The 22,028-nt window shown below is 47.2% G+C and overlaps 1 protein-coding gene across 1 annotated transcript in view; it reads right to left on the bottom strand.

Moving 5' to 3' along the window:
* The window catches only part of LDLRAP1 (low density lipoprotein receptor adaptor protein 1), a 151,367-nt gene that overhangs the window by 21,475 nt on the left and 107,864 nt on the right, over positions 1–22,028 (bottom strand). The window contains exons 5-8 of the mRNA XM_063954172.1: positions 8,386–8,458; positions 7,555–7,647; positions 6,834–6,958; positions 801–835 (exon numbers count right to left, since the gene is read on the bottom strand). Of these exons, the coding sequence (XP_063810242.1) occupies positions 801–835; positions 6,834–6,958; positions 7,555–7,647; positions 8,386–8,458 (326 nt within the window). The remainder of the gene's footprint in view (positions 1–800; positions 836–6,833; positions 6,959–7,554; positions 7,648–8,385; positions 8,459–22,028) is intronic.

Genomic DNA, 22,028 nt, shown 5'->3' with positions numbered 1-22,028 from the left:
TAAGACCAAACGAGGGCACTCACCATTAGTAGTAAAATTTCAAGGCAAGCGCATTGAGTCCTGTTAGAGACAGAGTGCTATATAAATAACTAATGACTAAAATTTCAAAGAAGATTTATTTAACCATCACAGCATATATTCGACATTTCAGCCCTGGAGGGTTTTTGTCAAGACAAACAAGAGGGCATCAGCACAGCATGGAAATGCCCGCTCTTGTTTGTCTTGACAAAAGACCTTCTGAGGGACAAAGCAGTAACTATATGCTTTGGTGGATTAATAAATCTACTTTAAACTTTTACTAATGGTGAGAGTGCCCTCATTTGGTCTTACGGACCATAACTTGGTGGCGACTGGAACGCATTTTGTGCTTGCATCCTCTTGCACATAGGGCCGTACTCAATAGCTGCCGGAAGCTGCCGTCATGTCGGAATGGATCCAACACTTATTGACTATACCCAATAGGATGAATAGAGGTTGGCATGGGCATGCAAGTCTAGTAAGGGAATGTTCACAAGAGGCCTCCCATGCGGACCACAAGACACACGTGCAACTGTAAGTCGGCTGATCAGGGTGCTGGTCTCCAAACTTATGTGCGCTTCCGATTGGAGGAGTGCATCCAAATTTCCCTGACTGATGCCCTTACTGCCGTAGTGTGGCATCTGCAAGCCTTGTAGCCAACTGACTCTCCCCATAAATGAGGGGACGGTTTACCGACAAGACTACTGTAGAGATACACGATAACTAAAAAAAAAAAAAAAAACATAATACCACAAACATCCATGGGTCTCTATAATAAATACCTTGAAAAAGCCTCGTCCAAGCCATCGTCAAGTTCCTATGTGGAAAAGAAAACACTACAGAGTTAGCTCATTAGTATACATCAATTGTTTTATAGCCAGAAGGACCCACTCCTGTATGAAGCCATATTGCAAACATACATTTCCATTGTTTAGGGACAGGTTTATAATATAAAACAGAAAAAAAAAAAAAATTTGTATGCAGGGGATACTGGGAAACCATTTATTACCAAGTGGTGTAGACTAGTCCACTTGGAGCCATGGACACTATAGACGTTTGACAATGTGTGCTGGCTCCTCCCTCTATGCTCCTCCTACCAGACTCCGTCTAGGAAACTGTGCTAGAGGAGACTGACATACTTTGAGAGAAGGATATAGATAAGGAAAGTGGTGAGATTTCAAACCAGCACAAGAGGAAAGCCATGCCAACCAAACTTGAAAACTAGAACAGCAACAGCTGAACCAAACAAAAGTAGTTAAACAAGTAACTGTGCAGTAAGAACGAAGCACCGGGTGGGCACCCAGTATACCCTACTGACAACGAGAAAAGGATTTACCCGTAGGTAATTAAAACTCTATTTTCTTACGTCCTAGAGGAAACTGGGGTTCCATTTAGTACCATGGGGAAAAGTACCAAAGCTCCCAAACCGGGTGGGAGAGTGCAGAGGTTCCAGCAGAAATTACTGACCAAACTGAAGGTCCTCAGAGGCCAAGGTATCAAGCTTGTAAAACTTAGCAAACGTGTTCGTACCCAACCCAGTAGCTGCTCAGTGGAGTTGTAAAGCCGAGACACCATGGGCAGCTGCCCAAGAGGAACCCACCGACCTAGTAGAGTGGGCCTGTACAGAATTTGGAATTGGCAAGCCTGCTGTAGAATAAGCATGCTGGATAGTGAGCCTGATCCAGCGAGCAAGAGACTACTTTTAAACAGGAAACCCAATCTTGTTGGCATCATATAGAACGAACAGCGAGTCCGATTTCCTGTGACGAGCAGTTAACTTTACATATACCTTCAAAGCCCTTACAACATCCAAGGACTTTGAGGTAGCAGAGGTGTCAGTAGCAACCGGGACCACAATTGGCTGGTTGATGTGAAACGCCGATGCCACCTTAGGAAGGAATTGTGGACGAGTTCCGAGTTCAGCTCTGTCCTCACGGAAAATTAGATGGGGGCATTGTCTCACAAGAGCCCCCCCTAGCTCAGACACATGCCTTGCTGAAGCCAAGGCCAACAGTGTGACAGTCTTCCACGTAAGATACTTTACGTCTACCTCCCGTAACTGTTCAAACCAGTCCGATTGGAGGAATTTCAGAAACAAATTGAGATCCCAATGTGCTGTGGGAGGCACAAAGGGAGGTTGGATGTGAAGAACACCTTTCAAGAACCTCAGGGAGAAAAGCAAATTGTTTCTGAAAGAAAAGAAAAAAATCGACAAGGCTGAAATCTGGACTTTTATGTAGCCCTAGGCATAGGCCCACGTCATCTCCCGACTGCAGAAAAAGCAGGAAACGTCCCAGATGAAATTCCACCATGGAATAATGTCTACTCTCACACCAAGAGACATTTTTCCCCAGATACGATTGTACTGCTTTGATGTTACCCCCTTCCTGGCCTGGATCATAGTCATTATGATCTTGTCAGGAATCCCTTTCCTGGCTAGAATCAGCCGTTCAACTTCCATGCCGTCAAACATAGTTGTGGTAAGTCTTGATAGACTAACGGGCCCTGTTGCAGAAGATCCTCTTGAAGAGGCAGAGGCCACGGATCTTCGATTAGCATCGAGAAGATCCGTATACCAGGCACTTCACGGCCAGTCCGTAGCGATGAGTATTGCTTGAGCTCTTTTTATTCTTCTTTTGAGAATTCTCAAAATATCAGAGGAATGGGAGGAAACAAAAGTACACCCACAGAGTTGTCAGGGCATCTACCGCTACAGCTTGTGGGTCCCTCGACCTGGAACAATACCACTTGAGCTTCTTGTTGAGTCGAGAGGCTATCATGTTGATTTGTCAACCACTGAAACACCTCCGGGCGGAGGCCCCATTCGGTCATGTCTGCCGAGAAAATCTGCTTCCCAGTTGTCTATTCCCGGAATGAAGATCGCAGACAACGCCACAAGGCGTTTCCACCCAGAAATTTCTTGACACCCGAGAAGGCGGCTCCGCTTTTCGTTCCACCCAGTGGGTTTATGAACGTTACCCGCTGTTACATTGTCCGACTGGACTTGAATGGCCTGATTCTGAAGGAGAGAAGGCCTGCGGAAGAGCTTTGTAGATAGCACCGAGTTCCAGGATGTTTATTGGAAGGACTTCCAGACTTGACCATCTTCCCTGAAACGGTACCTCCCTGGGTGAGTGCACCCCAACCTCTGAGGCTTGCGTCTGTGGTTAAAAGAATCCAATTCTGAATCCCAAACAGTCGAACCTCTACTAGGTGAGAAGTCTGTAGCCACCACGGGAGGGAGATCCTGGCTTTCGGCGACAGACTAATCCTCTGGTGCATGTGAAGATGCGATCTGGACCATTTGTCCAACAGATCCAGCTGGAAGGGCCTTGCATAAAACCTTCCGTACCGAATTACTTCGTAAGAAGCCACCATATTCCCCAGGAGGCGGATGCTTAGATGTACAGAGATCCGAGTCGGCTTCAAGATGGCCCGAACCATCGACTGGATTACCATTGCCTTTTCCAAGGGAAGGAACACTTTGAGACTCTGTACAGTATCATTCCCATGAAATTAAGCTTCTGCGTTGGTTCTAGGAGAGATTTTGGTAGGTTCAGAACCACCCACGATCCAGGAGTAATCTGGTCGCGAGACCAATGTTTCAACAACTGCTCTCCTGGACGCAGCCTTTATCAGAAGATCTTACAGGTAAGGCATTACATTCACTCCTTGTTTGCGGAGTAGTATCATCTCTACCATCACTTTGGTGAACACCCTCGGTGCCGTGGAGAGACCAAATGACAGGGCCTGGAACTGGTAATGACGGTCCTGCAGTGCAAACCGTAGATGAGCCTGATGAGGCTACCAGATCGGAATGTGAAGGTAAGCATCCTTGATATCTAGAGAGACTAGGAATTCCCCCTCTTCCAGAGACTCCATCTTAAATTTGAACACTCGTAAGTACGGGTTCAATGACTTAAGCTTCAGAATCGGTCTCACCAAACCGTCCGGTTTCAGTACTACAAACAAGCTGGAATAGTAACTTTTGTTTTGTAGATGAGGTGGAACCTGAAACAATGGACCTGGGTCTGTAACAATTTCTGAATGGGGTCCTGTAAGCTTATGCTTTCCTCTTGTGAAACTGGCAAGCCTGATTGAAAGAATCTGAGGTGGGAGATCATGGGACTCCAGTCTGTAGCCCTGGGATATAAGGTCTATGACCCAAGGATCCTGGCAAGATCTTGTTCAGATGTGACCAAAGAATTTTAGCCAGGCTCCCACCTGCCTGTCTCCCAGGCATCGCAGTCCACAGTCATGTGGAAGGCTTGGAGGAGGCAGAGACTGAGCTCTGTTCCTGTGTACCAGCGTCGCTAGTTTGTGTGGTTTACCTCTAGCACCAGTAGAAGAACCTCTGGCCTTGCCCCATAACTTGGCAGTCTGAAAGGACTGTAAATTGGGCCCAGAGTAGGCCCAATGGACTTACCCACAGTAGCTTGGGAGATCCATTTGTTGAGTTAGTCGCCAAATAAGGCCTCACCTGTGAAAGGCAGGCCTTCCACACCTTTACTGATGTAGTCATAATCCCCTGCGTGCCAACACTGCCATATCTGTACTGCATGCATTAAGCAAACCTATCTCCTTAATGGCTTCCACCATAAAGTTTGCAGAGTTCTGTATGTGTTGTAGAAGTAAAACAATTTCCTCTTGAGGTAAGGTGTCTAACCCCTCAATTAAATTACCAGCCCATTTAGCAATGGCTCACGTAATCCACCCACATGCTATAGTGGGTCTCTAGGCTACCCTTGCAGCTGTATACAAAGATTTGAGTAGTCTCAAATTTTACGATCAGCTGTATCCTTTAGGGAGGCTGCTCCAGGAACAAGTAATACTATTTTACGCGAGAGCCTGGGAGATTGATGTATCCACTATTGGTGGATTTTCCCATTTTTCCTATCCCCAGGAGGAAAAGGAAAAGTTAACCACCTAGGAATTTGAAATTTATCTGGAGTAACCCACGGGGTTCTTTAAACAGGGTATTTAGTTCCTTTGACACATGAAGAGTGGCTGAGGATTTTTTCTTTATATTAAAGAAAGATTCCTCACACTCCTATCACCTTATCAGGGATATTTAGGACGTCTGATAGAATCTATGACAGCCTCTACATCCTGCGACAGAGTACCCTCCCCTACCTCTACGTCCACCTCACCTTCATCCATTTCTGACCCTTCATTATCAGAGTCAGAACGCAGGATATGGGTCAAAGTACGTTTTTGCGGAAAAATGGTAGAGGACAGATGCTGATCTGAGTACAGAGTCCTTTTGCATAAAATCAGCCATAGACTGTCTTAAGTATTGCATCTCTCTCATTACGAGATAGTTTAGTAGAGAATGTGGAACTCATCCCCCTAATGGAGTCCAGCCATGCTGGCTCCGCCCCACTAGTCCGAGAAGGGATACTACACTGAGTAAACACTATTGAATCTTCTGGAGAAGAGGAACATTGTGCCTTACATACTACTGCAGTGACCACACACAGGAAAAAGGTTAAATGCACAATTAACCCACAAAAAGCTCTTCCCGAGAGACACACGGGATAGAACCAGCACACGGCACCCTTATCACTAAAGCCTATCTGAGCCGGGTCACAGACTAAGTACCTAGATTAGGGATTTAGTACACTAGTATATAGCTCCCCCCTGCTATGATCCCTTGGTACTGCTGAGGTAATCTGGAGGCTATCTGGACGAGTTGCGCGTCCTTTTAGTCAGCGTCTGTGTAGCTGCAGTAGGGTAAAATGCCTGTGAGCGGCTGGATCCAATCATAGTGAAGCCCCGCCCCTTCAATGACACAAGCCTTCCAGCTCTTCTTTATACTGGCCTTTATGTGTTTGAGTGCATAAAATGGAGTAAGCCCCCTTTTAAGCCTGTATTGCCAGTCTGGGTACTGACTACAGTGTACCAAGTCTGGAGACTCAGTCCGTCCCGTGTAGAAGCCGTGCGTCTCTGTACCCTTATGCTACCATAATGGCTGGCGACCCACTAACCGGGACGCCGGCTTAGTACCCGCTCTGCTTTCTTCTGGCTCTGTTAAGGGTGGCGGTGTGCTGCGAAAAGTTCCCTCAGGAGCTAGCGTCCCGTCAGCGGGGAATGGGACCATTAACCCATAGTGGGGTTGGGCCGTTCTCTCTCTCTCTCTCTCTTCCCCCCACCTCCCCACTAAGACCCACCAAGCAGGCAGGCTGGTGCCATCCAGTCATGCCTGAAAATAAATGCAGAAAATTCTTCAGCAGCTTCCAGAGATGTGACCGGCTCCTTCGGGCACATTTTCTAAACGGAGACTGGTAGGAGAGGCATAGAGGGAGAAGCCAGCACACGGTATCAAACTTCTATAGTGCCCATGGCTCCAAGTGGATCAGTCTATACCCATGGTACTAAATGGATTCCCAGTATCCCCTAGGACGCAAGAAAACACCCCCCCCCCCCCCCCAACAACAACATACACCACTTGGACTAGATAGTAGGGCATCCAGTAACAAGCATAAATTTGCACCTTTGGGCAATATAAGCATTACTGCAAGGCTATGCTCTAGTGTGTTTTAGTGGTCTGAATGTTGGTAATAAAATAATTTGGAGTCTGCTGCTGGCAAATCCTACATTTCATTTTAACTCTTCAATAAGCAGCTCATTAGGAAGCTATTCTCACAGGTTTTTCCAATTTATCCTAGATTTAGGCTTAAAAAAAAAAAAAAAAAAAAAAAAAAAAAAAGGTCTACACAGCTGAAGAAATTTGTTAGAAATGCAAACGTTAAACTTTCTGATTAGAAAACAAGAAATGGTTCTCTAATCTCTGCATTACAAGGAGTGCAACTTACCCATACTATGTTGTTGTTCTCATTGGGAGCACCTTGTTGAAATATACCATCAAAATGATTGTCACTTGTATTGAACCCATCCATGGCTTTGGTAGCATCATCTAATTCTAAGAGATTACCTGTAGCTACAATGATAGGAATCAGAAGTTGGCACATAGAGGAAGGAACAATTACAAAGTTAACATGAGTTATGAAGACACTAGGGAAACCTATTCCTCATTCTAGTAAGTGATATTGCCATCACGGTCATTATAACATTACTAATAAATCTTGAAGACTCTCAAAGATATCCCCACCAATAACATATCCAACCAGGTGTGGTACCAACAACCACCAATGTTTTAACGGGTTTAATCCTAGCCAACAGCATGGCATGTCACAGAAAAGCATTTTACTGCACAGTGACCACTTTCCTTTCTCTCAAGGCCTATGGCCTTCAGTCTGTATGGTCATGGCACACATTGCTTTTTTTTTTTTTTTTTTTTTTGAGCGATGTAAGATGCCAAACAAAAACACACACTCTTAAAATAAGGATTAAATTCTCATACTGCTAAACGAAATTAAGACACCAAGAGTTTTGCAATGCTAATTTTCCTCTATGATGGATAGATTACGTAAGAAATTGTGGTACCCATATAAAATACAAATATTTAACCAACTTTATTTCCCACCAGGCATTTACTGGTCTGTTCCACTATGAAACCGAACTTTCTGAACTAACCTCCTTTAAGGCTAGCAAGACTTGAGGAGCCATCAGACTGAGAACTACTTGCCCCCTCTCCATCAGAGCCTGGCTTCTCTCTCTTCTCTTTACCTGTGTATTTAGGAGAAAGAAGGGGGGGGGGGGGGGGGGGGAATTGTAAAAAATGTATTATTTTTTAAATTATTTTTATTTTTATTATTTAGTAACTGCTGCGTAATGCCAGTAACGAGGAATTAAACTCCTAATAAAATTTTTTTTATTTAAATACATGGCAGGATAAAGTATAACGTATGAATGGATTTACAACAACATGTGTTACTGGTAAATAAACAGGCTCAACTCCGTTTCATGGAGGCAGATATAAATTTTCCTTAATTAAGAACATAAGATTGTAGCTGTAAACATAAGGAGGGATTGCTGGAAGTTGGTGTCTACAGAATGAGGACAAAACATACTATTAATGAAATCACTTTAGCCACAGCTTAGCTATAAACAGTTTGCAATTAAAGTGCGGAACCACTCATCTCCAGGCTAGTCGGGAACCACAAGGAGGGCATCAAGAGGAAAAACTAGCACAGGAGGCTTGTCAGCTAAACTTGCCCAAATCATAAGCATGGAACACCTATAGAGGAGAGTCTCCAGTGCTAGCCTCCTTCCTCCATGTAAGCCCTACCAATGCTTCCTACTGAAAAGCAAAAGCAGGGCACAACAGGAGATTTGGGGCTGCTGGGTGCACTATTTTGGGGATGAGCAAAAAGGCATCATGTACTGTAAATGTTAAAATAGTTGGCTTAAATTTTTTATTTTTTTTATTTTATTTTTTTTAATATAAAAAGTGGACACACTTACTATCTCGGGATACTTGCCAGAACTCAAAAGCCACTTTAAAAGCTTGAGCTACTGTTAACGTAACCGCATGTGCCTAACAGGAAAAAACAAAACACACATTATACTTTAATTGCATCAAGCTCTTCATTTTTCTTTAGTAAGCTTCACTACTTTCATACAAGGAGCATTTAATAATGCATTATTTTTAAAATGTACCTGGCACCCTTTGTCTTTCCCTTCTTTTTGTACCCCCTTTTATATGTGAAAAACTTTCAATAAAAATTAAAGGTTAAAAAAAAAAATTGAAAATTAATGCATGCTTTTCTCTTATGTCCTAGAGGATATTGGGGTTCCGTTTAGTACCATGGGGTATAGACGCGTCCACTAGGAGACGTGGGCACTTTAAGAATTTGATAGTGTGGGCTGGCTCCTCCCTCTATGCCCATTCTACCAGACTCCATTTAGTAAATGTGCCCGGAGGAGCTGGTCACACTTATGGAAGCTCCTGAAGAGTTTTCTGCATTTATTTTATATAGGTTTGTTATTTTCTGGCAGGGCTGGATAGCACCAGCCTGCCTGCTTCATGGGACTTAGGAGGGGGGGGCCCAACCTCTTGAAGGGTTAACGGTCCCATTCCCCGCTGACAGGACACTTCGCAAGCCCCACCACGGCGAGCGTACATTCCTGCAGCATGCCGCCACCCCTAACAGAGCCAGAAGAATGAAGAGTTGCGAGTACTAAGCCGGCATCCCGGTTGGCGGGGCGCCGGTCATTATGGCGGCATGAGGGTACGGAGACTCACAGCTTCTAACCAGAGCTGAATGAGTCTCCAGACACAGTACAGCTGCGTCTCAGTGCACTGTACACCTTACCCACACTGGCAAAAACAGCCTTAAGACAATTCTCTCCATTTTAAGCACCAGATTACCTCAGCCAGTATAAAAAAAAAAAGGAGGAAGACCACACACACACACACACACACACACACACACACACTTGAAGGGGCAGGGCCTTCCCTATGAGAGGATTCATCAGCTCACCAGCGCCATTTTCCATCTGCAGTGGACACAGACACTGACTGACAATGACGCACAGCTCCTCCGGAGTGTCCCCTTTTTACCTCAGCAGTACCAGGGGGTCATAGCAAAGAGTGCACGGTTACTTGGTTAAGTATTGTTGGTTCAGCTGTTGCGGTTTAAAGTTAGGTTAGCATAGCTTTCCTCTGGTTTGAAATCTCACCACTATCCTTTATATCCTTCTATCAAAGTAAATCCGTCTCCTCGGGCAGTTTCATAGACCGAGTCTGGTAGGAGGGGCATAGAGGCCAGCCCACACTATCAAATTCTCAAAGTGCCCATGGCTCCTAGTGGACCAGTCTATACCCCATGGTACTAAATGGAACCCCAGTATCCTCTACAGACTACGAGAAAAGGATTTACAGGCAGGCAATCAAGTTTTGTTTGAAGGGTAAGATACCACCACTGTACTTGCAATGGGTGTATAATGGTGGGTTATGTAGCCACAAGTATTACAGCAGCCAGGGCATATAGAGATTGCAGCCATCACCAAAGATGCCCCTTAAGTACTTTTGCGCATAATAGAAACAAGTGTCAGTAACAAACTGATGAACAGATCACATGTTCACAGCTCACCAGTTCTTAATTCCAAAAAAAAAAACAAAAAAAAAACCCCACACTTTTTCTGGCATAGCATAGTTGTGTTCTAGTGTTTACACATGTTTTTATCTAGGAACCTGGAGCTGCAGAGTCAGATTCCGCTTACAGGACATCAGTCCTGAGGGTCAGTGTACTGCAGGCATTGCGCTCTCACGCACACACCCGCAGCACGCCGCAGACCACCAGCACAGAGCCTGAAGACAAGAGTGGCGAGTGCTGCCGGGGGTCCCACTAGCAGGGTCACCCCGGTTCTTGGAGCGGCTCAGACATGGGGTGGGAGGGATCTCTGGAGGGAACCAACAAACCCCCCCCCCACCCCACTCTGTGCAGATTGGCAGCGGCAGTGTATTTAGGTGCTGGGAATACTGTATGCTATTTTGGGACCTGTGCCAGTATAATTATGTATCTAGCTCCGGTGCCATTGCAGGGGGGTGGAGCTTCATCAGAGCAGGACCAACGGTTTCTTGGCGTCCTTTCCTGCAGGACTGCCAGCTACTCCAAGTGATACTCCATGGCCAGACACTGGTACAGAGGTGTATTTAAGGGGGAGAGCACGCTGTAGGACCCTTAGATTAGGCTCTTCACACACTGTATAACAACTTGCCTTGCATCTAACTTCTGCATTGTTAGTTTCAGGCTGTGTGCCGGTTCCTATTCTCAGTCTCTCCCCACATACTAGGCTGGGTAGGCTTGCTAGTACCCATGTCTGTAGGTGGGTGAATGTAATTGTTCCCTGTCAGCATGGTAAAGTAAGCTGTGTGTAATGTTAATCACACCAGGGTTTCTCCCTCCCCTACAGATTCTCTCATGTGTGAGCAATGCAGTCAGCCTTCACAAGACAGTGGGGCTTCAGGGGGTGATTTGCAGGAACCAGCTTAGCTGAGTTCTATTAAAACTATGATGGCCGACATGTCCAATGAATTAAACTACTGCTAGACAGGAAAGGCAGCAGTTACAACAGTCTATGGCTGCTCTGACTAAAGATAGGGCAGAAAGCAGACGTGTTCCCCCTCTATCACATCCATTAACCCCCCAAAAAAAGGTGTTACCTGACATCCTCTCGGAATCAGAGGAGGAGATGCCAGCAGTGGAAGAGGGGTAGGGAGGAGTTGGAATTAATACCGAGTTGGACGATTCTTCTGCTGCACAGGGTGGAGGGTGGAGTCACTTATGGCTATAAAGGGATGTCCTACATATCTGCTGGCTGCCTTTCCTTTTACAGGAGGGCCGTAAACGCTGGGAGACTACCCCTGCTGTTGATGCTTCGGTATCAAGCCTGTCATTTATGTTGCAGCAGGAGCCAAAGGCCTGTTGCAGGATGTTGGGTGACTCACGCCACACATACTTGGGCAGGCAGGTAACCTCCAAGAGGGCCTCGCTGGGGATAAGTCACTGGCTGAAAATAAGATTTTACTCACCGGTAAATCTATTTCTCGTAGTCCGTAGTGGATGCTGGGAACTCCGAAAGGACCATGGGGAATAGCGGGCTCTGAAGGAGGCTGGGCACTCTAGAAAGATTTATGACTACCTGGTGTGCACTGGCTCCTCCCACTATGACCCCCCTCCAAGCCTCAGTTAGGACACTGTGTCCGGACGAGCTGACATAATAAGGAAGGATTTTGAATCCCGGGTAAGACTCATACCAGCCACACCGTACAACTCGTGATACTATATCCAGTTTGACAGTATGAAAACAACTGAGCCTCTCAACAGATGGCTCAACAATAACCCTTTAGTTAGCAATAACTATTTACAAGTATTGCAGACAATCCGCACTTGGGATGGGCGCCCAGCATCCACTACGGACTACGAGAAATAGATTTACCGGTGAGTAAAATCTTATTTTCTCTGACGTCCTAGTGGATGCTGGGAACTCCGAAAGGACCATGGGAATTATACCAAAGCTCCCAAACGGGCGGGAGAGTGCGGATGACTCTGCAGCACCGAATGAGAGAACTCAAGGTCCTCCTCAGCCAAGGTATCAAATTTGTAGAATTTTGCAAACGTGTTTGCCCCTGACCAAGTAACAGCTCGGCAAAGTTGTAAAGCCGAGACCCCTCGGGCAGCCGCCCAAGATGAGCCCACCTTCCCTGTGGAATGGGCTTTCACTGATTTAGGATGCGGCAGTCCAGCCGCAGAATGCACCTGCTGAATCGTGTCACAGATCCAGCGAGCGATAGTCTGCTTAGAAGCAGGAGCACCCAGCCTGTTGGGTGCATACAGGATAAATAGCGAGTCAATTTTCCTGACTCTAGCCGTCCTGGAAACATAATTTTTCAAGGCCCTGACTACGTCCAGTAACTTGGAATCCTCCAAGTCCCTAGTAGCCGCAGGCACCACAATAGGTTGGTTCAAGTGAAAAGCTGATACCACCTTAGGGAGAAACTGGGGACGAGTCCTCAATTCTGCCCTATCCATATGGAAAATCAGATAAGGACTTTTATATTACAAAGCCGCCAATTCTGATACACGCCTGGCCGAAGCCAAGGCCAATAACATGACCACTTTCCGCGTGAGATATTTTAGATCCACGGTTTTTAGTGGTTCAAACCAATGTGATTTTAAGAAACTCAACACCACGTTGAGATCCCAAGGTGCCACTGGAGGCACAACCGGGGGCTGAATATGCAGCACTCCTTTTACAATGTCTGAACTTCAGGTACTGAAGCTAATTCTTTCTGGAAGAAAATCGACAGAGCCGAGATCTGTATCTTAATGGAGCCTAATTTTAGGCCCATAGACACTCCTGCATGTAGGAAATGCAGAAATCGACCTAGTTGAAATTCCTCTGTTGGGGCCTTTTTTGGCCTCACACCAAGCAACATATTTCCGCCATATGCGGTGATAATGTTTTGCAGTTACATCTTTCCTGGCTTGAATCAGCGTAGGAATGACTTCCTCCGGAATGCCCTTTTCCTTTAGGATCCGGCGTTCAACCGCCATGCCATCAAAACGTAGCCACGGTAAGTCTTGGAACAGACAGGGCCCCTGCTGCAGCAGGTCCTGTCTGAGCGGCAGAGGCCATGGGTCCTCTGATATAATTTCTTGAAGTTCTGGGTACCAGGCTCTTCTTGGCCAATCCGGAACCACGAGTATCGTTCTTACTCCTCGCCTTCTTATTATTCTCAGTACCTTTGGTATGAGAGGCAGAGGGGGGAACACATAAACCAACTGGTACACCCACGGTGTTACCAGAGCGTCCACAGCTATCGCCTGAAGGTCCCTTGACCTGGCGCAATATCTTTTATAGCTTTTTGTTGAGGCGGGACGCCTTCATGTCCACCTGTGGCCTTTCCCAATGGTGTACAATCCTTTGGAAGACTTCTGGATGAAGTCCCCACTCTCTCGGGTGGAAGTCGTGTCTGCTGAGAAGATCTGCTTCCCAGTTGTCCACTCCGGGAATGAACACTGCTGACAGTGCTAACACATGATTTTCCGCCCATCGGAGAATCCTTGTGGCTTCTGCCATCGCCATCCTGCTTCTTGTGCCGCCCTGTTGGTTTACATGGGCGACTGCCGTGATGTTGTCTGATTGGATCAGGACCGGCTGGTTTTGAAGCAGAGGCCTTGCCTGACTCAGGGCATTGTAAATTGCCCTCAGTTCCAGAATATTTATGTAGGGAAGTCACCTGACTTGACCAAAGTCCCTGGAAGTTTCTTACCTGTGTGACTGCCCCCCAGCCTCAAAGGCTGGCATCCATGGTCACTAGGACCTAGTCCTGTATGTCGAACCTGCGGCCCTCTTGAAGATGGGCACTCTGCAGCCACTACAGTAGAGATAACCCTGTCTCCAAGGACCAGGGTATCAGCCGATGCATCTGAAGATGTGATCCGGACCACTTGTCTAACAGGTCCCCCTGAAAAGTTCTTGCATGGAACCTGCCGAATGGGATTGCTTCGTAGGAAGCTATCATTTTTCCCAGGACTCGCGTGCAATGATGCACCGATAACTGTTTTGGCTTCAGGAGGTCTCTGACTAGAGATGACAGCTCCTTGGCTTTCTCCTCCGGGAGAAACACTTATTTCTGGTCTGTGTCCAGAACCATCCCCAGGAACAGTAGACGTGTCGTAGGAACCAGCTGTGACTTTGGACTGTTTAGAATCCAACCGTGCTGTTGTAGCACTTTCCAAAATAGTGCTACCCCGACTAGCAACTGCTCCTTGGACCTCGCCCTTATAAGGAGATTATCCAAGTACGGGATAATTAAAAACTCCCCTTTTTCGAAGGAGTATCATCATTCCGGCCATTACCTTGGTAACACCCTCGGTGCCATGTACAGTCCAAACGGCCGAGTCTGGACTTGGTAATTTTAATCCTGTACCACAAATCTGAGGTACTCCTGGCGAGGATAGTAAATGGGGACATGCAGGTAAGCATCCTTGATGTCCCGGGATACCATGTAATACCCCTCGTCCAGGCTTGCAATAACCGCCCTGAGCGATTCCATCTTGAACTTGAATTTTTTTATGTATGTGTTCAAGGATTTTAAATATAAAAAAGGGTCACACCGAACCATGCGGTTTCGGTACCCCAAACCGCGTGGAATAGTAACCCCGTCCTTGTTGAAGTAGGGGCACCTTAAGTATTACCTGCTGGGAATACAGCTTATTAATTGCCTCTAGCACAGCCTCCCTGCCTGAGGGAGTTGTCGGCAAGGCATATTTGAGGAAACGGCGGGGGGGGGGGAAGATATCTCGAATTCCAGCTTGTACCCCTGAAATACTACTTGAATGAAACAGGGATCCACCTGTGAGCGAGCCCACTGATCGCTGAAATTTTTGAGACGGCCCCCCACCGTACCTGGCTACACCTGTGGAGCCCCCGCGTCATGCTGTGGACTCAGAGGAAGCGAGAGAAGAATTATGATTCTGGGAACAGGCTGACTGGTGCAGCTTTTTCCCTCTTCCCTTGTCTCTGTACAGAAAGGAAGCGCCTTTGACCCGCTTGCTTTTCTGAAGCCGAAAGGACTGTACCTGATAATACAGTGCTTTCTTAGTCTGTGAGGAAAACTGAGGTAAAAATATTTCTTCCCAGATGTTGCTGCGGATACGAGGTCCCAGAGACCATCTTCAAATAATTCCTCACCCTTATAAAGGCAGAATCTCTATGCGCCTTTTAAAGTCAGCATCACCTGTCCAGTGACAGGTCTCTAATACCCTCCTGACAGAATGGACATTACATTCATTTTGGATGCCAGTCGGCAAAATATCCCTCTGTGCATCCCTCATGTATAAGACGACGTCTTTAATATGTTCTCATGTTAGCCAACTAGTATGTTTGACAGGGTCACCGACCACGCTGCAGCAGCACGCTCTGCAGGTTTCAGTCTAGTACCTGAGTGTGTAAATACAGACTTCAGGATAGCCTCCTGCTTTTTATCAACAGGTACCTTCAAAGTGGCCGTTCTTAAAACGGCAGTGCCACCTATTTTGACAACCGTGTGAGCGCCTTATCCACCCTAGGGGATATCTCCCAGCGTAACTTATCCTCTGGCGGGAAAAGGTACGCCATCAGTAACTTTTTAGAAATTACCAGTTTCTTATCAGGGGGAAGCCACGCTTTTCACACACTTCATTCATTCATCTGATGGGGGAACAAAACACTGCCTGCTTTTTCTCCCCAAACATAAAAACCCATTTTTAGAGGTTAATGTCAGAAATGTGTAACACATTTTTTATTGCCGGGATCAAGTCACGGATGTTCCTAGTGGATTGTGTATATGTCTCAACCTTGTCGACACTGGAGTCAGACTCCGTGTCGACATCTGTGTCTGCCATCTGAATGAGCGGGCGTTTTTGAGCCCCTGATGGCCTTTGAGATGCCTGGGCAGGCGCGGGCTGAGAAGCCGGCTGTCCCACAGCTGTTACTGTCGGTTAATACCTTTCACCTAACCATCCACTCTGGTGTCAGCCCCACATTTACATCACATTTATCGGCATCTGCTCCGTCACTATATAAGCCTCCTCCTCAAACATGTCGACACAGCCGTACCGACACACCGCACACACACAGGGAATGCTCTGACTGAGGACAGGACCCCACAAAGCCCTTTGGGGAGACAGAGAGAGTATGCCAGCACACACCAGAGCGCTATATAATGTGGGGATTAACACTATAACTGAGTGAATTTCCCCCCATAGCTGCTTGTATATACAATATTGCGCCTAAATTTAGTGGCCCCCCTCTTTTTAACCCTTTGAGCCTGAAAACTACAGGGGAGAGCCTGGGGAGCTTTCTTCCAGCTGCACTGTGAAGAGAAAATGGCGCCAGTGTGTCTGAGGGAGATAGCTCCGCCCCTTTTCCGCGGCCTATTCTCCCGCTTTTTTCTGGATTTTGGCAGGGGTATTTACCACATATATAGCCTCTGGGGCTATATATTATGGTATTTTTGCCAGCCAAGGTGTTTTTATTGCTGCTCAGGGCGCCCCCCCCAAGCGCCCTGCACCCTCAGTGACCGGAGTGTGAAGTGTGTATGAGGAGCAATGGCGCACAGCTGCAGTGCTGTGCGCTACCTTGGTGAAGACTGATGTCTTCTGCCGCCGCTTTTCCGGACCTCTTCTTGCTTCTGGCTCTGTAAGGGGGACGGCGGCGCGGCTCCGGGACCGAACACCAAGGCTGGGCCTGCGGTCGATCCCTCTGGAGCTAATGGTGTCCAGTAGCCCAAGAAGCCCAAGCTGGCTGCAAGCAGGCAGGTTCGCTTCTTCTCCCCTTAGTCCCTCGCTGCAGTGAGCCTGTTGCCAGCAGGTCTCACTGAAAATAAAAAACCTAATTCTATACTTTCTTTCTAGAGGCTCAGGAGAGCCCCTAGTGTGCATCCAACCCCGGCCGGGCACAAGATCTAACTGAGGCTTGGAGGGGGGTCATAGTGGGAGGAGCCAGTGCACACCAGGTAGTCCTAAATCTTTCTAGAGTGCCCAGCCTCCTTCGGAGCCCGCTATTCCCCATGGTCCTTTCGGAGTTCCCAGCATCCACTAGGACGTCAGAGAAATGGTGATGCTTATTCAACATTCAGGAATTTGCCAGTTTCCTCCGTGAGACAATAAAAGGGGAATGGCATTATTAATGCTTGTACCTCTACAACGGCAGTTTCCGCACGTAGGGCTTGTGGTTACGGTAGTGGGTGGTGGACACAGAGTCTAAACGGAGTGTGGAAGCCTTATCCTTCACAGGAGATTGGTTATTTGGAGGTGAATTAGACACTTGGATTTCGAAGGCTACCGCTCCACCAGCTAGACGCTCTTACATCAGGCCTTCCCTGCAGTCCTTTCGGTCTGCGAAGATTAAGAAATGGCCAGAGGTGCCTCAAATGTGACACGAGGCTCCAAAGGTAAGTCATGCAAGTCTGCCACCGCAGGATCTCAGGACCAGGGTGTCAGCTTCGTCTCCAAGCCCTCAGCATGATGGTGTCCCTCTGCTCCTGGGGGGGGGTTGGAGGATTCTTCGGCTCCATTTGGAACGGCTCCTGCCAGGATGCCTGGGTAAAAGACCTGACCACCCAAGGCTGCAAATTGGAGTTCAAGAGTTCTCCACCCCACAGGTTTTTCAAACCTGTATTACCGGCATCAGAAGATATGCACCTCACGCTACTGGAGGCCATTCAGAAATTGGCTCGGGTCCAGGTCAGTGTTCATGTTCCACTTCAACAAAGGGGCGAAGGCTACTATTCCAGCCTTTTTGTGGTGCCAAAGGCAGATGGTTCAGTAAGGCCCATTTTGAATCTCAAATCGCTAAACCCATACCTGCGGGTTTTCCGGTTCAAAATGGAGTCTGAGAGTAGTGATCTCCGGCCTGGAGGAAGGGGAGTTTGTCTCTCTGGATATAAAGGATGCTTACCTTCATATTCAGCTATGGCCGCCTCATCAGGCCTACCTCAGGTTTGCCATGCTGGAGGAACACTTCCAATTCTAGGCAGTGCCCTTGGGTCGCTCCACGGCCCCAAGGGTCTTCAAAGCAATGGCGGAAATTATGTTCCTGCTCAGGGTTCAGGGTGTGAACACTGTCCCCTATCTGGATGATCTGCTGATAAAAGCGAGATCAAAAGGAACTTCTGCTGGACAGCATCTCCTGTACAACATCCCTGTTGTCTTGTCAAGGTTGGATTCCGAACTTTCAGAAGCCCAACCTTGAACCGACCCAACATCTCCAATTCCTCTGAATGACCCAGGACATGGTGGCTCAGAAGGTCTTCCTGCCTGCGGACAAGGCAAAGGAACTTCAGAAGTTTGTGCAGTTCTGCGGGGGAAAAAAAAAAAAAAAAAAAAAAAAAAAAAAAAAAAAAGAGTGTCTCTGTACATCTTTGCACCTGTGTGCTGGGAAAGATGGTGGCCTCCTTAGGAGGCCATTTCATTTGGCAGGCTCCATGCAAGGACATTCCAACTGGATCTCATGAAGAAATGGTCAGATTCTCATCTGCACTGCAGGCCAAGATTTCTCTTGTAGTGGTTGCAACCTCTTGGAGAGGAGGAGCTTCGAAATCCATGATTGGATTCTCTTGACCACAGACGTGAGCCTTCACGGCTGGGGAGCTGTCACCCAAAGGGCTCAGTTCCAAGGCAGGTGGTCAAGCCTCGAAGCCCATCTTTCAACATTCTGGAACTCAGAGCCATCTACAATGCTCTGTTCCAAGCATCTCCTCTGCTTCAAGGTCGAGCCATTCAAGTTCAGTTTGACTTGTGCCACAGCCATGGCATTGTCCATCGGAGGGACAAACAGCAGGGCCTGCATGCGGGAGGTTTCCAGGATCCTCCTCTGGGTAGAAAAGGAATGCAATGGCAGTCTAGGCCATATTTATTCCGGGAGTGGACAACTGGGAGACAGACTTCCTCAGTCGTCGCGACTTACACCCGGGCGAGTGGGGTCTCCATCCGCAGGTAATTCGACAAGTCACAGCCCAGTCGACCTGGTGGCCTCTCGACTCAGGCTTCTGTGCCAGGACGAGGGACCCTCTGGCAGTGGACACGCCTGACGCCATTGAATTATTGACTGGTGTACCAGATTCCATTGCTTCCCAGGGTTCTAAAGAGAATCCTAAGAGAGGAAGTTCAAGCAATTCATTGCTCGATTGGCCTTGAATAGAGGGGTACACGGATCTTCTGGCCATGATGGTAGTAGACCCCTGGCCTCTTCCGTTAAGGATTTTCTTCAGCAAGGGCAGTTTGTCTACCCGGACTTATGGCGGCTTCATTTGATGGCATGGAGGTTGAGCGGAGCCTTCTAGCAGAGAAGGGAATTCCAGGGAAAGTCACCTCCACCATGATTCAAGCCAAGAAAGCTGTCACGTCGAAGCATTACCACCATATCTGGAAACATTACGTTTCCTGGTGTGAGGACCAAAAGTATTCAAGGGTGGATTTAAACTTAAAACGCTTTTTACAGGCTGGTGTGGATATGGGCCTACGCTTGGGCTCCACAAAAGTTTAGATCTCGGCATCGTCCCATTTTCTTTCAGAAGAATTGGCTTCTTTGCCTGAGGTCAGACATTCCTGCAGGGTGTCCTGCGCATCCAGCTTCCTTTTATGTCGCCCACGGCAACTTGGGACCTAAACGTGGTTTTGTCCTTTCTGCAGTTCTCTTGGTTTGAACTAGAGATGTGCGGCTGGCACTTTGTGTTTTGGTTCTAATCCCGCTTCAGTGTTTTGGTTTGGTTTTGCCAAAACCACACTTTCGTGTTTTGGATATGGATGAATAAAAAAATAAAAAAAACACCCAAACATAAAACCGCTAAAATCACAGAATTTGGGGGTAATTTTGATCCTACGGTATTAATCTCAATAACATTCATTTCCAGTCTATTCTGAACACCTCACAATATCATTTTCAGGCCAAAAGGTTTCACCGAGGTGGCTGTATGACTAAGCTAAGCAACACAAACACCTGGCCCACCTAGGAGTGGCACTGCAGAGGCAGACAGGTTGGCAGATTTAAAAACTAGTCCCCAAACAGCACATGATGCAAAGAAAAAGGTGCAAGATGGAATTGTCCTTGGGCCCTCCAACCCACCCTTATGTTGTATAAACAGGACATGCACACTTTAACAAACCAATCATTTCAGCGACAGGGTCTGCCACACGACTGGTTTGTTTGGGCCCCCACCAAAAAAAGAAGCAATCAATCTCTCCTTGCACAAACTGGCTCTACAGAGGCAAGATGTCGACCTCATCCTCAGATTCCTCACCCCTTTCACTGTGTACATCCTCCTCCTCAGAGTATTAATTCGTCCCCACTGGAATAAACCATCACAGGTCCCTGTGTACTTTCCGGAGGCAACTGCTGGTAAAATTTATAATTCATTTATGAAAATCATCTTCTCCACATTTAGTGGAAGTAACCTCCTATGCCGATCACCGACAAGTTTACCAGCTGCACTAAACACTCTTTCGTAGTACACACTGGAGGGGGCGGCAACTTAGGTAAAATAAAGACAGTTTGTGCAAGGGCATCCAAATTGCCTCTTTCCTGCCAGTATACTTACCGACTGTCTGACATGCCTACTTGGATGCGGTCACTCAATCCTCCACCATTCTTTCAATGGGGACAGACTCATATGCAGTGACAGAAGACATGTCCGTAATCGTTGGCAGGTCCTTCAGTCTGGACCAGATGCCAGCTTCCGCTCCCGACTGCCCTGCATCACTGCCAGTGTGTGGGCTAGGAAGTCTTATCCTTTTCCTTGCAGCCCCAGTGGCGGGAGAAATTGAAGGAGGAGCTGTTGATGAGTCACGTTCCGCTTGAGTTGACAATTTACTAAACCAGCAGGTCTTTGCACAATTGTGTCTGCCGGAAAGAGATACAACGTAGGCTTTAAACCTAGGATCGAGCACGGGGGCCAAAATGTAGTGCTCCGATTTCAACAGATTGACCACCCTTGAATACTGGCAAAGCAAATGAAGGGCTCCATCCACAAGTCCCACATACTTTGCAGACTCTCTCCATTTTAGCTCCTCCTTCAATTTATTCAGCTTCTTCTGCAAAAGCCTGATGAGGGGAATGACCTGACTCAAGCTGGCAGTGTCTGAACTGACTTCACGTGTGGCAAGTTCGAAGGGTTGGAGAACCTTGCACAAGATGGAAATCATTCTCCACTGCGCTTGAGTCAGGTGCATTACCCCTCCTTTGCCTATTTTGTAGGTGGATGTATAGACTTGAATGGCCTTTTGCTGCTCCTCCTCCATCCTCTGAAGCATGTTGAATTCCACCTCTTGCTTCAGTTGATGGCAGGGCAGGTTCAGGCGTGTTTGCTGGCACTCCAGTCTTAAGCACGCGGTGGCTGAATGCCGAAAGTGGCCCGCAATTTTTCGGGCCACCGACAGCATCTCCTGCACACCCTTGTCAATTTTCAAAAAATTCTGCATCACCAAATTGTATGTGCAAAACATGGGACGTGCTGGAATTTGCCCAGATGTAATGCACGCACAATATTGGAGGCATTGTCAGATATCACAAATCCCCAGGAGTCTCCAATTGGGGTAAGCCATTCTGCAATGAGGATCTTCAGTTTCCGTAGAAGGTTGTCAGCTGTGTGCCTCTTACGGAAAGCGGCGATACATAACGTAGCCTGCCTAGGAACGAGTTGGCGTTTGGAGATGCTGCTACTGGTGCCGCTGCTGTTGTATGGCCTCCTGCAGCAACATTTACCCAGTGGGCTGTTAGTTATATAGTCCTTAGTCTGCCCTGTTCCACTTGTCTGTGGTTAACTGTGGACACTGGATACAACCGCATTTTGTAGGACACTGGTGACTTTTTCTGAAGTCTCTGTAAATGCTCAGTATCCATGGCTAGAGAAGTGGAACCTAGATGGGATTTGATACCGGGGACACAGTACCTCAAACAATTCTCTAAGTCCCACTGAACTAATGGCGGATACCAGACGCACGTCTAACACCAACATAGCCGTCAAGGACTCAGTTATCCGCTTTGCAAAAGGATGACTGCAGTCATATTTCATCTTACTCACAAAAGGACTGTTGGACAGTCAATTGCTTACTGGA

Source organism: Pseudophryne corroboree, chromosome 2 (assembly GCF_028390025.1).
Source record: "Pseudophryne corroboree isolate aPseCor3 chromosome 2, aPseCor3.hap2, whole genome shotgun sequence".
Taxonomy (NCBI): Eukaryota; Metazoa; Chordata; class Amphibia; order Anura; family Myobatrachidae; genus Pseudophryne; species Pseudophryne corroboree.
This window is presented reverse-complemented; position numbering and strand designations above follow the sequence as displayed.